This window comes from Poeciliopsis prolifica, unplaced genomic scaffold (assembly GCF_027474105.1).
Source record: "Poeciliopsis prolifica strain line A6 unplaced genomic scaffold, Auburn_PproV2 SCAFFOLD010, whole genome shotgun sequence".
Taxonomy (NCBI): Eukaryota; Metazoa; Chordata; class Actinopteri; order Cyprinodontiformes; family Poeciliidae; genus Poeciliopsis; species Poeciliopsis prolifica.
The window spans coordinates 6,932,017-6,947,500 of NW_026562385.1; the positions used below are offsets into that span (position 1 = coordinate 6,932,017).

General features: G+C 42.5%; 2 protein-coding genes and 1 long non-coding RNA gene across 5 annotated transcripts in view; 2 read left to right on the plus strand and 1 right to left on the minus strand.

The window, feature by feature from the left end:
• The first annotated feature begins 242 nt into the window (after nucleotides 1–242).
• Nucleotides 243–12,932, plus strand: recql5 (RecQ helicase-like 5). 3 transcript variants are annotated; one of them, XM_055035194.1, is made up of 19 exons: nucleotides 243–372; nucleotides 554–675; nucleotides 1,476–1,997; nucleotides 2,782–2,878; nucleotides 2,961–3,072; nucleotides 3,150–3,312; nucleotides 3,397–3,479; nucleotides 7,381–7,602; nucleotides 7,693–7,789; nucleotides 8,275–8,311; nucleotides 8,396–8,454; nucleotides 8,914–8,984; nucleotides 9,062–9,155; nucleotides 9,255–9,398; nucleotides 9,470–10,038; nucleotides 10,125–10,182; nucleotides 11,194–11,427; nucleotides 11,503–11,575; nucleotides 11,664–12,932. In XM_055035194.1, exons 1-19 carry the CDS (start codon nucleotides 276–278, stop codon nucleotides 11,786–11,788), a joined length of 2,979 nt encoding a protein of 992 aa, XP_054891169.1. In that variant the 5' UTR covers nucleotides 243–275; the 3' UTR covers nucleotides 11,789–12,932. The 3 variants fall into 3 exon arrangements, 2 of the variants coding, with proteins under 2 accessions (XP_054891169.1, XP_054891170.1); XM_055035195.1 differs by having other exon boundaries at nucleotides 8,914–8,966; XR_008606307.1 differs by lacking the exons at nucleotides 8,914–8,984; nucleotides 10,125–10,182; nucleotides 11,194–11,427; nucleotides 11,503–11,575; nucleotides 11,664–12,932 and having other exon boundaries at nucleotides 9,470–9,575.
• LOC129363229 (uncharacterized) lies at nucleotides 3,516–6,463 on the minus strand. The gene is made up of 3 exons (XR_008606308.1): nucleotides 5,957–6,463; nucleotides 4,401–4,522; nucleotides 3,516–4,325 (listed from the first exon to the last, which is right to left on the minus strand). It is a non-coding gene; the product is annotated as an uncharacterized LOC129363229 (long non-coding RNA).
• A 755-nt stretch (nucleotides 12,933–13,687) lies between the features above and the next one.
• cdr2l (cerebellar degeneration-related protein 2-like) overlaps nucleotides 13,688–15,484 on the plus strand; it is an 8,054-nt gene continuing 6,257 nt past the window's right edge. Inside the window, exon 1 of the mRNA XM_055035196.1 lies at nucleotides 13,688–14,071. Coding sequence (XP_054891171.1) covers nucleotides 13,993–14,071 — 79 coding nt within the window. The 5' untranslated portion in view covers nucleotides 13,688–13,992. The remainder of the gene's footprint in view (nucleotides 14,072–15,484) is intronic.

Below are 15,484 nucleotides of genomic sequence, written 5' to 3' on the forward strand. Positions count from 1 at the left end.
AAAGTCAGCGCGTGTCTCAGCAGGTGCACCCAGCTGAGCCAATCAGAGCTCGAGTTCACTGTCACCAATTATATCATGGCTGACTTTTTTTTTTTTATTTTATTTTCGGTTAAAGTTGAAAAATCTTCAAAGTAAATAACCTGATGGCTACAATACATAAGCACGACGAGAACAGATAATTGATATCGTTACTTTCATTTCCTCGTCTTGTTTCCCGACTCAAATGACGTAATAGGTGTGCGACGAAGAGAAAGTTGTCTGCAGTCAGACGAAGGATGTCAACAAGTTTAAAACAGGCTTTAAAATCTCACTTTGGCTTCGACGGCTTTCGGTCTAAACTACAGGAAGATGTTGTTAAGGCTGTCGTTAGAGGTAAGTCTTAAAACGGTGTAGTTAATTCGTAGTTTCTCCTCAGTCTTTTGTCTTTTCTCTGCCTTAGCAGCAGAGTAGCAGCAGTGCTATCCCATTCAGGACATGCAACATTTAAAGCGAAAGGAAGTCAAGCCGCCTTTCGTTGTTAAAAAATGGGACTTTTTTTCTTGTCTTGTTTTAGGTCAGAGGGATGTGTTCGTGTGCATGCCAACCGGAGCCGGGAAGTCTCTGTGCTACCAGCTGCCTGCAGTGCTGGCTGAGGGTATTACTCTGGTCATATCCCCGCTAATCGCTCTCATTCAGGTCAGACTCTTCCCTCTCCTCATACTGACTCTGCAGAGCAATCTGTGGGAGCTCTGTTGCTCGCAATTCAAAAATAAAATCTCAACAAGTCTCTGTGAATGCCATCACACAGCAAAAACAGGACTACAGAAAGTTATTGCTGTTGTGTTTTCTGAAATGCCTCTTTAGAATGTGATCATGTACAGAGCCTTGCTGCTCACCTTTTTGATTAACTATCTCTAGAATACAGCATCTGCTGCAGTCTAACACGCACTTCTACCCAATAAAAGGTTACTAAGGTAGAGTTTAATTGTCTATTTTATTGCGTGTGCAGTGATTTTGGTAGGTTGATGGTTTAATCCTTTTATCCCTGTGGAATTCTGTTTTCTTGGATTTTGTGCTATCTTGTCACAGCGCATTGGTTCAACTTTTTCTGTAAAGCCTCTCAAACTTGAATGAATGTCCCTGTTAAAATAACTAGCTTGTTTATATTGAAAAATAGAATTTAAAGGATGTTTTTCATATTTAAGAAAAAACAATTCAGTTTTCTTTAGTAGAAATCACATTTGACTAGACAGTACCCACTTTAGCTGATATAGTTCTTCAAAGTTATTATATAGTGGTTACCCATTCAGGTAACCACACAGATTTTCTTAGATTCATTCCCTCCTAAACAACCAGGCCATTCAATTAACCAACCAAGTTAGCACATCTTTTTCAATTTTAAGATAACCGCAGATTAAATTGACAGTATCGATGTGGGGTTTTGCTTTACCTTACACACTGCTGATATTTTATTTGAACTGCATGATATTCTCCAGGACCAAGTGGATCACCTGAAGAAGCTCAACATCGCCGCCTGCTCCATCAACTCCAAGCTTCCGGTAGGCGAGCGCCGTCTGATCCTGACTGATCTGAGGAGCAAGCGGCCCAAACTGAAGCTACTCTACATCACTCCAGAGATGGTGGCCTCTCCCTCTTTCCAGCCCTGCCTGACGGACCTGTGTTCCCGCGGCCTTCTGTCCTACTTGGCTGTGGACGAGGCTCACTGTGTCTCCCAGTGGGGCCACGATTTTAGGCCGGACTATCTCAAACTGGGTGAGCTGCGGGCTCGCATACCAGGAGTTCCCTGTTTGGCGCTGACGGCAACAGCTCCCAAGAACGTTCAAGAAGACATTGTTCAGTCACTTAAGCTGCGCTGTCCGATGTCTTTCGTCACGCCCGTCTTCCGCAGCAACCTTCATTATGATGTGATCTTCAGGGATCTGCTGCCGAACCCTTATGCTCACCTCCATGCCTTCATCAAGAAAGCTCTGGCTATGGACAGTGGATCTGCAGCACAGGTTTGTAAAATAGAGCTTTGAGTGAATATATTGACATACTACACAAACTTGGTGTTATTTACCACAATGGAAATGATATGCAGCATCTTTGGAGTCTTTTGATTCATCTTCCGCCTTTATGTCTCCCACTTAGAAAATAGAAATGCTCAGTTTGAAACTTGTTTTGAATTTTCTTATTTAATAAAGAAAGATGCGTTGAATCAATCAGAGAAATGCACATTTGCCTTTTAGTTATTTTATCACAAAGCAAAATGAGCAGTGGTTCCCAGAGATCAAGCTAGAGAGAGAAGTGAAACTTAAAATCATTCAATTCTATTTAATATGTTAATATTCAGTCACGTAAACATAGTACTTCCCGTTTAGCTACTTCTCCTTAGGGAGTTTTTTCCCCCACGCTTATAACAAAGAAATCTCAGTTTGCTTTTCTCCGGGTCTGCAGCTGTTGCCCTGCTTGTTATCAGTTCTGTTTCTACCAGTAAGTCAGCCAAAGTTTTTAATTTGCCACAACAAGCTCTTAAAGTCTTGATTGGTGAAGACAGAAAACTCTCTAAAGCTTTTTAGCAGGAATAGACGGATGTAATATTTTTTGCCCCCCCATCTATGAGAATCATTATGCTCGCTCAGCTTTTATTGCTTTATCTCTGTTGTCCAGAGTTAAAGCAATAATATGCCACAGCTCCTAATTGATGCGCAAATTTTCTGCCTGTATGTATTTAAATCAGATACAAATTAGTCAATTCATACATAATGAATTTTCTTTTTTTTTTACACTGTTTGTGTTCAGGGCTGTGGGATTGTTTACTGTCGAACCCGGGAAGGCTGTGAAACGGTTGCTTATCAGCTGAACAAACTCGGAGTCATAGCGAAGGCTTATCACGCAGGTAAGATGTTTAAATGTGTCCAAGGTTTTTAAACCTCACATGCAATCTGGGTTTCAAGTGACAAGACTCTGGATTTTTGTAGGCATGAAGGCAGCTGATCGCACAGAGGCGCAGAACGAGTGGATGCAGGGGAAAGTGCTGGTTATTGTTGCAACCATCAGCTTTGGCATGGGAGTGGACAAAGCCAATGTCAGGTAAGGGAGCAAATATCCTGTTTCTGTTTTCCTGTTCTCTTATTTCTATTTTGACACACAGGCTGATGTTATTGCAGATTTGTTGCACATTGGAACCTCGCAAAGTCTCTGGCGGGTTTCTACCAAGAGTCCGGACGAGCAGGTAGAGACGGTCTGCCCTCGTTGTGTCGCACATATTATAGTCGGAAGGATAAGGAGCAGCTGCACTTCCTTATTCGGCAGGAAGTCACCAGGAGACGGGTCAGATTAGCAGCAGAAGAGCTTGAGAATGATGAAACGTTATCACCAAAACATTGGCCTGAAGGTTTCTTTAATTTCCTTTAGGAGAAACGAGGCTCTTTCAAAGAGACTGACAAAGCAGCCCTCACGGATTTGGAAGCCATGGTCTTGTTTTGTGAGCATGAAGGGTAAGAGACGCATTCGACGCACACATTATTTAAAAACAACTTTTTTATTGTATAAAAATCACTTCACTACATTATGATGCAGTAAAAATCTCACATCAGTATACTTGAGCTCATTTAGCAGTTTCAGATATAAACATTATTCCCTTCTTTGAATATCCAATTTCTAATTTCAGAACAGCAGGGGGCAGACTTGCTTTTCTATGCCCTTCTTTCAATGAACACTTGAAAAAAAAAAAGTCTGCGAAGCAGCGAGGCCGAGAAAGGTGAACCACGTCATAGCGAGGGTTCACTGTATTCACTTGCTTATAAAGTTAAAACAACATCTTTCTATTCTAATATTCCTCACAGAGGAATGATACAAGGTCAATATAAATCATTCTCAAACAAATATGGCTTTCTGCTCATCTAGCACTGAGTAGCTTCTTGTTTTTTAAAAACCTGTAAACCTGTTCGATGCTGCGTATTTGTTTATCAGCCAGTTGTTACCGGCCCTGCCTTCTCCTCCTGGTAGACGAGCTGTTGTTGCTCCGCAGACGGGGATGCTCCAAAGGAATGCTGCTTCTCCTGAAAGCCTGGTAGCATTAACAGGTGCTTTGATAGTCTAGAACGCAATCCGAGAGTTTGTTTTGTTGCGCTGTGGCACCGCCTCCTTTCTTGTGCACACGCTGTGCAGCTTGTGTCTGAAGCCCGGGGACGATTTCTAAGCACTGTGGTGAACAGATCGGCAGGAAAAATCCTGTCGGATAGGAGAAATGTTCCCTTAGACGTCGAGCTCGTCTTGTTTGGATTTACAGCAGCAGCAGCAGCAGCTCACGCATGTGAGCACCATCATGAGAGTCACCATAACTGTTGGAAAGTTATATGTTTTAGTATCTTTTAAAAATTCCTTGAAATCTGTTTTTTAAATGAGGCATGACTCACGGATGAAGATTAGGAGGACAAAGAAGCCTCCCAGCTCCAGAGGGTGGGCACTGGGCAGACCTTGAAGCTTGAGCAGGACATTGTTCAGGAGACCCACTGTCTCCTCTCTGGCATCCATTGTGCTGAGGAGACCACAGAGCACAAAGGACATATATGAGTCTCATTAGTCAGTTTGTGTACACTAGGAAAAGGGAACCCAGGAGTTTTACTGCCTGTGTGTCTGAAAGGGAATCTACAATAATCATACGCATTGAACATTTTTACTGTTTTGTCTTCTTACATCCACAAATGAAACCTTCAATTAAAATCCAGTGCAACCAGTTGCCTTCAGCGATCACCTCATGTGAAGGGCACTGGAACTTTTGCTCAAATTGTAAACATTTATTTGATCAATTATTGCCACAGATAGCTTCGTAAAATATTTAGACTTGGACTTTAACTAGGCTGCTCTAATACATGCATACATTCCTAGTAGTTTTGGCTGAATGTTTGGTTTTGTTCGGCTGGAAGGTGAAACTCCACCCCAGTGTTGTGGGTGTTTATAAGACATGGTTTGCTCTGGTTTTGTTTGGAGTAACACAAATACTTGTTTAACTTTTCAGATTTTTATGCGAAGGACATTTTTAGGAGCCACGTTTCAGGTGCAGTTGTGCTTTGCTCCCGACACAAAATTAAAAGAACAACAAATAAAATCAAGTTTGTTGCTGTAATGTCAGAACACATGGAGAGATTCAAGAGTTAGGAATAATTTTGTGAAGTACTTTAACTATAAGTTCAGCCTTTTCTGCCCTGTAGTTTCGCACTGTAATGAGCACAATGGGAGGTGGAAGCAGATTCCAGGTGCTGCCGTGTTCTTGCTGAATTGCTCACATGGGTGTGACGCTCTCTTTTCTTTTGTGGTTTTAGATTTACGTTACAATTTAAACAAAAGTCTACAATTATTAAACTTGCATGTATCAAAGAGCCTTAGCCGAATGTTTTCATGGCTAGGGACACGTGACCATTGAAAACTGAGGAGCTGGCGTTGCTCAAGTGATTTTAAGCACAAGCATATGTTTCTCTGGACAGCATGTACTAAATATAATCAGAAACAGCTCTGAGCAAAGCTATCCGCATGAGTTTACTGTAATTTTAGACTTTTTACTTACATTTTTTTGAAAACATTGAAACTAAGAAAGAAGTCAGATTAGTTCGTTTCACTCCAAACTTTTACAGACTGGATGAACTTTTTTTCTGTCTCAGTCTAAAACGCAAGTACCAGAACAGTTTATCTGCTTTTTCCAACAAAAACATGCAGGATGCTTTTGCCAATTGGGGCAGCACCACATTGATGGGTCTTTAAATCTCCGATGGATCTATTTTACTTAAAAACAACCTTTATGTACAAGATACTGCTGTAAATCAGTCATTTCCATGTAATTTGATGCATGCTGCTCTGACTTTCTAGCATATGTTTACAATTAAATCCTTATTTTTAAGACATTCTTCTAGCTTTTTCACAGCTGTCGCTATTTTTTAAGTCATATTGGTGCAGAGGAGGACTGAAAGACACCTACCTGTGAGAGTCTCAGCAGTTTCCCCACTGACACTCAGCCCACACTGAGTGTCAGAAGCTCCTGAGCCAACAGAAGAGGAGGAGGAGGAGGAGGACAGGGTGGAGACCGTGTGAGCATGCTACAGTGTGTTCCCAGGAGCAGTTCCCCTGCAGAGCGTTTTGTCTGGCAGAACTAGTCAGTTGGTTTGTTGTTGTGTGACGCTGTCCTAAAGTAGGACGGAAAGTCATCTTTTACCTTTGCTCTTGAGTTCTTCCCCTTGCTGCCTCGCCTGGCTCAGAAGCTGCACTTTTCTCTTTGACAGTCCTGTCTGGGAGGGGCTGCTGCTTCACACTTACTGCTGCCCTCTGGTTTACTCCTCTGCTTGCTTTGCTTAAGCTTCCCTGTTCACACAAAAGGAAGTGGCAGCGTTCCCGTTTCCAGCGTTGGGGTTGATGCGGCCGATTCCCAAACGGGCTGTGTGGATGTTAGTGGTTATGTAACCAGGTTTCCAAAGCGAGACTGTCTGGTGTTTTTTTGCCAATTGGGGCAGCAATTGGGTGTTTTAGAATCTGAATTGTATTAGGACATTTTGTGAAAGTGAATTTGTGATAAACTCATTTTTTTCTTAAAAAAAAAATAAAAAATTACTCACTGACTTCATAACAGAAGCATTGATTCTTAATATTCTTAATATGTGATGGTTACACAATAGCTGATGATCAATAAGGCTCTACTGGGTAATGGAGGATCATTAGCTTTCTCTCATCTTTTATCCTCTCATCCAGTGATGCAAAAGATTCATAGACTTACGGTTAATTGTTGATTAGTGGTTTATTAGATTAAAATTGGTTCCAATCAACTCACTAATAACGTCCACTTAAGCCTTCTCTGTTGTCATTTGGACGTCGTCCAGATGAGGGCGCCTCTGGTCATCCGTAAGTGGAGTCAGTGGATACAGAAACAAAGATGGCGGTAACAGAATGGGAAAGACAAACGGTCCAAACAGAGTCTGGTTTGGGATGTAAAAGGCACTTTATATGATTCTGTTTAGAAATATGAACCCTTGACAAGATCCTTAAGTTCCAGTTTATGGGATTCATGGGGATTACATTTCTTATTTCTTTTACATATTTTATCCTATTTATCTTTTATTTTTCAGCAGCTTAGATGTTTGTTTATTTTTTTGTAAATATAAAATTTAATAACATGAGAAAACAACAATTTATTACAGCTGACACTAATGTTAAATGTAATCATACATATTTATTTATTTAAATTAAGCATATTATGAAAAATTTAGCAGTTCATGTTCTGTAAATATGGTCAACCCTGTTTATATGAGAGAAAACTCAGGCTTTTAAGAAAATTACTGGTCAATTGAAAAGATCCATCAACTGTAGATTATTAGCTCATTAATAGTTAACTTGCGTCCTTATTCTCATCAGATGTCGCCATGCCAACATCTCCAAGTTTTTTGGGGACGGGACGCCAAAGTGCGCGGGTGCCTGCGACTTCTGCCTCAATCCCAAAGACGTGCGGGCCCAGCTGGAGCGAGCGGCCGCTCTCAGCACCAAGACCGGAGAGGGCCAAAGTGGAGAGCCCAAAGGGCCATTCGGGTACCAGCCGGAGCAATATGAAGGAGGGAAGAAGGGCTACGGCTTCGAAAGGCAGGGCGAACGCTTGTTACGCTTTCTGAGATGCAGTTTTAATGCGATTTGCAGTGATGATGATGATGCTGCTGCATTCTACCTCTGCAGGTACGATGAAGGGGAGGAAGGAAGTGTTGAAGAGGAGACCAAAAAGAGGAAGAAAGAGTTTTCTGACCTCTTCAAGAAGCAGATGAATCTACGGAAGGTGACTTTAAATATTTATTCAACAATTTGATACCTAGCTGAGCACATCTCAGTTATGCTTTTCTACCGAAATGGGATTTCTTTTTATATGTTTTCAAACATGAAAAATGCATAGAACAAAATGTGCCCCAACGCATCACCTACCTCCCCGCAATTAGTTTCAATCAGCATTTGCTGAATTTTTGAGCTTTTCTATCATCTGTATGCAAGCTGTTAGCAGCAAAGACTGGCCATTCCTTTTGGAGCCCGTCTTGTGAAATCACTCCCACATGTTGGAGAGAACTTGGCACAATGTTTGAGTCAAACTGCTCTAAGCGGCGGCCTGCCAAACCCTTTACAGAACAACATAACAACACAGGAATGTCAAGACGGTGAAAGAAAAACCTAAACCCCTTTCTGACAGTGCAGTCCGATAGAAAAAACGACTATCACAGTATCGTGTCGGTGTGAAAACGCTGACTCATGTTGATGCTTGTATGTCTTCAGGGCTCTGACGGCCGGAGGGAGGACTTTGTTCCACCAGGTACCGCCAACCAACAGTGGGATAAGACACAGAGATGAGTCGAGAGGTTTATTGGTGGAGTAACAAGTCGTTCCTGTTGTGCAGATGCTGACTGTCCGCTCAGAGAGGCCAGCAGCCAGAGGATCCCCCGGCTCACGGTGAAGGTACATGACAGGAACACATTCCTCTCCTGCATTCATTAATGAACGCTCGTTAACCCGAAGGGGAGGCGCCGTTTAGCAGATGTGGGTCCAGCCACAGCAAAATGTGTAGACTTTATTTGAAATGCATTTTTCCTTTATGTGTCCACCATGTAGTTGCTCTTTTGATACAAGAATGTGAAATGTGTATTTTTATTTAGGTATTACCTCACAACGGACGTTCATTTCATATGACTAGATTAAGATATGAAGTTTAATAAACAGGTTTCCAGGGTTAATCAAAAAGTTACATTTCTTCATGGCTTCCTTCCTCTATTAAAAGTCTACATTAAATAAAAGGTGAATTTTTGTTTGTACATTTTAAAAACATGCCACAAAGCAGCCTGAGAACTGTAATAAATACATTTTGACATAACAAATGTAAAAAAAAAGTAAGTTTAGTAAACTTGAGTCTCGTTTCAGACCAGAGAGCATTGCCTGTACCGCCTGCGAGATGCTCTGCGTGACCACCAGGGGTCAGAAGACATATTCAAGTCAGAGGATTCAGATGTTCTCAACAGCCGTTCAGAGTGAAATAAATAACAGCCTTTATTTTCTTTCTGTCTCTCAGCTGGAGCAGTCTGATGTCAGCGGTGGATTTAGAGCACGAGGTTTTCAAAAGCTGCAAATCCTCCAACTTGTACAAAGCTGCCATCTTGAAGAAGGTAGATTGAAAATGTCTGCGTCACAATATGAGCGATTTATTTATTTATTTTAAATAAAACCGGGCAGGTTTTCTGTTTAACTCATCTGTTGTCCTGAAGGTGTCGGAAATCACAAAATCAGCGCCTCGAACGGAAGAAGGCGACTCCAGAGAAACAGAGACGAAACATAATGCCGATGGAAATTCTTCATGTTTATACCCAGAGGAGCTGCAGGGCTTCACCTCGGCCTCTCAGATCTACTCTGTACGAGTGGCTTTTTACACAAGCAGCACAGAACATTGAGCATGATTTAATTCTCCTTCTTTTTGCTCCAGATGAAGCGGAAAAGAGTGGGAGCGGGCCAGAGGGGCTCCTCTAACTGCTTCCAGTCCGCCAAGGACCTCCTGCATCCTGTGTCTATGAAAGTGACGGAGAATGGGGGCTTCATCGGCGACTCCTCCGCGGACGTCAAACGGATCAGGGTGAAAGAGACGGCATCATCCGTCAGAGCCGGAGCCGTCAGCCCGGCCAAAGCAGGCGGAGTCATGAGCAGGAAGCAGCAGAAGATGGCGGAAGCGGCGAAGAGTTCTCGCAACATCTCGCAGTACTTTGTGAAGAAGAAACCCTCAGAGGAGGAAGAGCTGCGCCCAGAGGAAGAGCTGCGCCCAGAGGCAGGCGGCTTGTCGTCAGAGACTCTCAGTGAGGTTTATGAAGAGAACTCAAGGCAGGAGCTGCATTCCCTGCCGAGCGACCCTGCGCTTGTAGAGACCGAGGATCTGATCCTGATAGAACCTAAAACGGAACTCATCGTTTTGTCCGACGATGAAGAGCAGGAAGTGGGAGGAGAAGAAACTTTGACTCTGGTTGAAGACATTCGTCATGAGGACACGACTACTATCACAGCGTACTTTAACCTCTGTAAACATTTCTATCAAACTTTACTGGCAAAGGTCTTTTTTACAACCTTAATTACATTTTCACCATTTTCAGACCAAAGGTAGAAGAAGAAGAAGAAGAAGCATCTCCCAATCTACTTTTAGCTCAAGAGGTAGAGTGTCTTACAAAAATATTCATAACACTTAAACTATTCCACCTTTGGTCTCATTATGGACACACACTTTAACAGGATTTATTGGAGATTATTGGTGCTCTCAGCTGTGAAGTGGACAGAGAATGAAGCATGGTTTTCCATTGTTTTACCCATAGAAAATCTGAAAAGTGTGGCATGCATTTGATTTCAGCTCCCTTTTGCTTGGATACCCCTAAATAGAATCTAGTGCAACTGACTGCCTTCAGAAATGACCTAACTGGTTATTCAAACAGTGTTTAATTTTCAGTAAAAATGCAGATGTTGTGTGAAAGCATCAGAGGTCTATTAAAGAACACGTGAAGACGAGAAAAACGGCAGACACACCAGAAATAAAGTTGACTAAACAGTTTTTAGTCACTCCCTTCACTACACAAAAAAAATAACTTAGATTATTGGATGTAAATATAAATAATGAGCATGAAGAGGGATCAAGTTTTGAAACGTTTTGTGAATTTATGAGGGAGAGCAAATTTCAATGCTGATGCATTGTGAAAAAAAAAAACAAACTAAAAACTAAAACTGCAAAGCAGAAGGTGATTGGCCCAAGCCAAAGAAAAACTCACTTCTAGATCAATAGATTTTATCTAACGTATATAAAAAAACTTCTTTTACCATAGTTGGTTAAGTAGAGAGCTATTTAACAAGTATTATTGGTTAAATACTTCTCTCATATTTAACCAATAACACCCAGTTTCCACTCACATCATGGAGGCGGACTAAGCAGAGGCTTCACCTACATTATTAATTACGCCTTAAGACAAAGATTTATTTGTTTAGCAGGTCAATAATATGAAATATTCAGCCAGAGCTACATATTCACTTGTTAGAAGGGCCTAGTCAAAGTCCATGAAGGAATTAAACTGCTTTTGCCAGAACAGGTTTCACTTCTTCTGATTCTGAGTTCATGGACCAACATGACTTCATATCATTTAGTTCTTGGCACTGGATGACGGCGCTGTGTGTTTGCAGGTCCCAGACGAGGTGGAAACGGAGCAGAAGGACACGTCTCCTGCGGCGAAGCGCAGCCGGACGTTGGGCTCTAGCAAAAGGAGAGTGACGTTCAACCTGGAGGTGCAGGAGAGGTCACTGCCGCCACCCGGTGACCCCGGTGAACCTGTGAAGGCCGTGACGCTGCAGGAAACGGCTAACATTGTGGTCCAATATCTCAACCCCTATTACACTCAGGGAAAGTTTGCTACTAAAGTGCGTAGAGTTCCATATCAGCAAATTAGAATTAAGTGTAATATGTGTTTAATAGATGTTTGAATGCTTTCACAGGTTTTGTTCAAGTCTTTTGCGCGATACTTGTCTCACCTTCTTACAGAGGGCAAAAGTTGTGAAACAAGCCAAGGTAAGTGGACATTTCACGTCAGATGAACATTTTGTTTTATTTAATTTTGTCACTGACTTTCCAGTAACTCTATCCTCTCTGTCTCCAGTTAAAGGTGAAGCTAAAGTTCTTATCAAGACGTTTTTCAGCAGAGTCCAGCGCTGCGAGAGCGAGGCCGACTGGGCGCACCTGAAGAGACCGCACAACTCCAAAGCCCCAGAGAGCAAGGACTGATGGGACATGCAGTCCTTTTCCTGTGTCAAAGCCTTCTTTATCAGTGCCTGTCTGGTTCCTGCTGTTGAGCTCAGGCTTTTTAATCAAAAAGCTTCAAATGAAGGGCTTTTGCAGCTGCTTGCACGTCATGTCATCACACGAGCAATAAAACTGACAGTCTGTCGGTGTAATGACTAGACAAGTGCTCTTAATGTTTTAGCCCCCTTCAGTCAAGTCATGTTTCAAATCTGTGCAAGATGTCCGAGTCCGCTTGGGTCCGTAACACAACTGCCTGATCCTCAACTTGAATCCAAGAAGTCAACGGGATTTCTTTTCTTTGTGGCAAAAATAAAAAGCCCAAGTGTGAACAGATTACATCACACACAACTGTATATAATTTATCTGGTTGAAGTGCAATCATAAGCAACAAAAGATGAATATGCTGAAAAACCCTTCATGTCAGTACAGCGGAGGAGCCGTCATGATGTGGGCCTGTTTGTTTCCTAAAGGACCTGGGGGTGGGGGGGGCCGTGGTCATTCAAACGCTTTAATATTTGAAATGCATGCTTGGCACAAAACAGGAAATGAGATACGACACAAACACAACCTTGCAAGTCCATTTCAGTTCTCAGATCTAAATCCTCGGAAAAATCTACGATGAGCTGAAGAGCAGAGAGGATTCTGGGTGATCTACTCAGACTGGGAAAAGAGGATCAAAGATCCCATCTTGTAAAATGTGGAAGTACAAAGAGCTTTTCTAAGGAAAGATGTTTGACACGCTCACTCTCCTCTTCGCTATGCAGCAACGTCGTACTTTAACGGTTAAAAGCTTTCAGACTAAAGTACTGCCGTGCATCCTGATGGAAAAGTGACTAGAACTGAAAGAGTTTCATACAACAGAGGTTCCCGTTCTGAGGACCCAATCACATAGCAGCCTTCAATATGTTTTATTAAAAAAAATTCTGTTTCTGAAATACATTGTGAGCATGTATGTGTCTGTATATTTAAAGTGGATGGGGATGAAGTCATTCTGGACTGTAAAACGTGGGGAAAGCTGCATCTCACTGTTGGGGCTAAAAATATATTTCAACAGTTTCCTCATGTTATATTTGCACGGCTGAAACAACTAAACGTGTGATTTTATAAAATCTGTTTTTCTTCAAAAGATTGTTTGACTGTCAATAATGGCAGAATATGGGAAAGAAAGTAAGAGATTAATTATTGTTTATGATAAAATAAGCTGTAGGCAGTGAGTGTCTCACACGGTGAAAAAACATCTGGTTTCTGATGTCTAAATTGTCTAAATTGAAGTTTATGGAAGCAGCTATGAACAAATCCAGTAAATATTGATGTCTACTCATCAGCTCCCAGCATTCAGGTTGTCAGGATGCGGTCAGAACTATCAGCTACAGAGAAATGATGCAGACTATGTCAGGTAGGAAGAGATGAGTACAAGACAGAGGACACGCTTACAAATAATAAACAGGGAAATTAGGCAGAAGAATCAAATGAGATGCATAAACAAAAATCAATCTGATTGACATGAGCTTAGGTTAGCAGGGATTTATAAAAGAACCAACATTTGAGAAAAACACATTTGGTGGGATTTAAGAGAAGCAAATAAGATTAATCACAAGAGACTGTTCAAAATCACAACTTGGGAGAAAATTATATTTAAAAAATGTCACAAATGGCTATTTGTGACTTGATCAAGTGTTCAGCGTGTTGCAAAATATGTTGGAAAATAGTTAAAATAATGGATTTATAACTAATATAACTTTCTTTCTTTCTTTTTCTCTGTCTTGTATTTCTTCCCATTTGCTTCTTCCTTGTTGTGGGCGGAACCAGGCCACTACTAATCCAACAACCTGCTGATTGTTGCCCAGTGATCTCCGGAGCTGGCATTTCCCAAGGCTCGTGAACGCAGCAGTAGTTGGTCCCCGGGCTGCAGGTTTGCGTCTTTAAAGGTCGCGGCCGCCGCTGTCAGAGGCTCCCTGAACCGCTGCATCTCTCCCGAGCCTCCAACACCTGCAGCTGGTTTCAGAAGCAGCAGCTGCTGGATTTCAGTCATCCAATCACTGAGAGAGGCAGCGCCGCTATTGTTTGTTGCTTCCACTTCCGGGCGGGTCTGCTCTTCATCTCCGGTGGAAGCAGAAGAAGAAGAAGCAGAAGGAGAAGGAGAAGGAGAGGAGCTGGAGGAGGAGGAGAAGTTCCACCCGGCATCGATGCTTCGAGCTGGGAGGATGGAGGAGTTTGTGACGGAGGAGGAGGAGCCGTGGTACGACCAGCGGGACCTGGAGCAAGGTGAGGTCATCCGAGGGGCGATGGGTGGGTCGCAGGGTTGCAAAAAATGCAGAATGGATGAGTGAAACCTCCCTGCATCGTCTCCCGGTACCTTCCTCCGCTAAGCACCGGGATCTGGTCAGGGAGGCATCCCGGAAGAACCCTGCGCTGCGTGAATGCAGCTTCTGTTTTCAGCTGCGTCCTCCGTCCTGGTACATCACTGTCCTCACGCTGCTGCTGCTGCTGCTGCTGCTCCAAGCCCGGAGAGCAAAGATCTCCTTTTGTTTCGACATGATTTTAGAGATCCGTCCGCCAGGCTCAATCAAAAATATATATATTACTAATTTAAGCTGGAATCCCACTTTATCATATATTCAGACCATCCTCGAATATCAAGCTACTTGGAGACACAAATCAGTTTTACTGGACCTTCCTGTCCAGATACTAGCTCTAATATTGGTTGCATTTATTTTTGCAGTGCAACAGGAAAACATGACAATGCAGTATCACTGCTGGATATGGTGATTCTGTCTCTACCTGGATCAGCTGTGGGCACAAAGGGCTGCAGAGATGGACAAACATGCTTTTGGAAATTTGAACACATCTGAAATATTGCCGCCCACCAAATGTTGTACCTAAACAGTCCTGTGCAATAACAACTGGGACATGAGGACATGCTTTGCAGTCGTAGTTGTGATTTAAATCTGCAAGCAAACAAAGAGTAACGCGTTTGAAAATGCGTCGAAAGAGAGGTGAATAATTTTACTAAATGAACTGTAGACATAATTTGCCACATAGATGTAGAGATGGTGTCATAAAGTTCAAGTATTTTTAGATTTTGCAGCTGTAAAGGTTAGAGCTCTTACAATTCACATGTGCATTTCAAATACATAACTTTTATATATCTGAAATACAAATGTGAGTCGTATCTTATATATAAAAAAAAAAAAAAAAATTCCCTTCTCACCCACCGCGGGTGGTTCTTATCCTCTGAGCTCGGGTCCTCTACCAGAGGCCTGGGAGCTTGAGGGTTCTGCGCAGTATCTTGGCTGTGCCAAGGACTGCACATTTCTGGACTGAGATGTCTGATGTTGTTCCTGGGATCTGTTGTAGCCACTGCTCCAGTTTGGGGGTTACTGCCCCGAGGGCCCGATGACCACAGGCACCACTGTGGTCTTCACCTTCCAGGCCTCTCCAGTTCTTCCTGAGGCCCTGGTATTTCTCTAGTTTCTCGTGCTCCTTTTTCCTGATGTTGCAATCACTTGGTATTGCTACATCTACCACAACGGCTTTCCTCTGTTGTTTATCCTCTACGACAATGTCTGGTTGGTTCGCCATTACCATTTTGTCTGTCTGGATCTGGAAGTCCCCAGGATCTTAGCTCTGGCGTTCTCCACCACCTTTGGGGGTGTTTCCCACTTTGATCTTGGGGTT

What these genes read in the sequence shown, in the direction of transcription:
- recql5 (XM_055035194.1), top strand. Translation starts at nt 276, where the DNA reads ATGTCAACAAGTTTAAAACAGGCTTTAAAATCTCACTTTGGCTTCGAC. An exon ending in GGAGGACTTTGTTCCACCAG is followed by an intron (nt 8,312 to 8,395) that starts GTACCGCCAACC and finishes CCTGTTGTGCAG; the next exon opens with ATGCTGACTGTCCGCTCAGA. An exon ending in AGGGAAAGTTTGCTACTAAA is followed by an intron (nt 11,428 to 11,502) that starts GTGCGTAGAGTT and finishes ATGCTTTCACAG; the next exon opens with GTTTTGTTCAAGTCTTTTGC.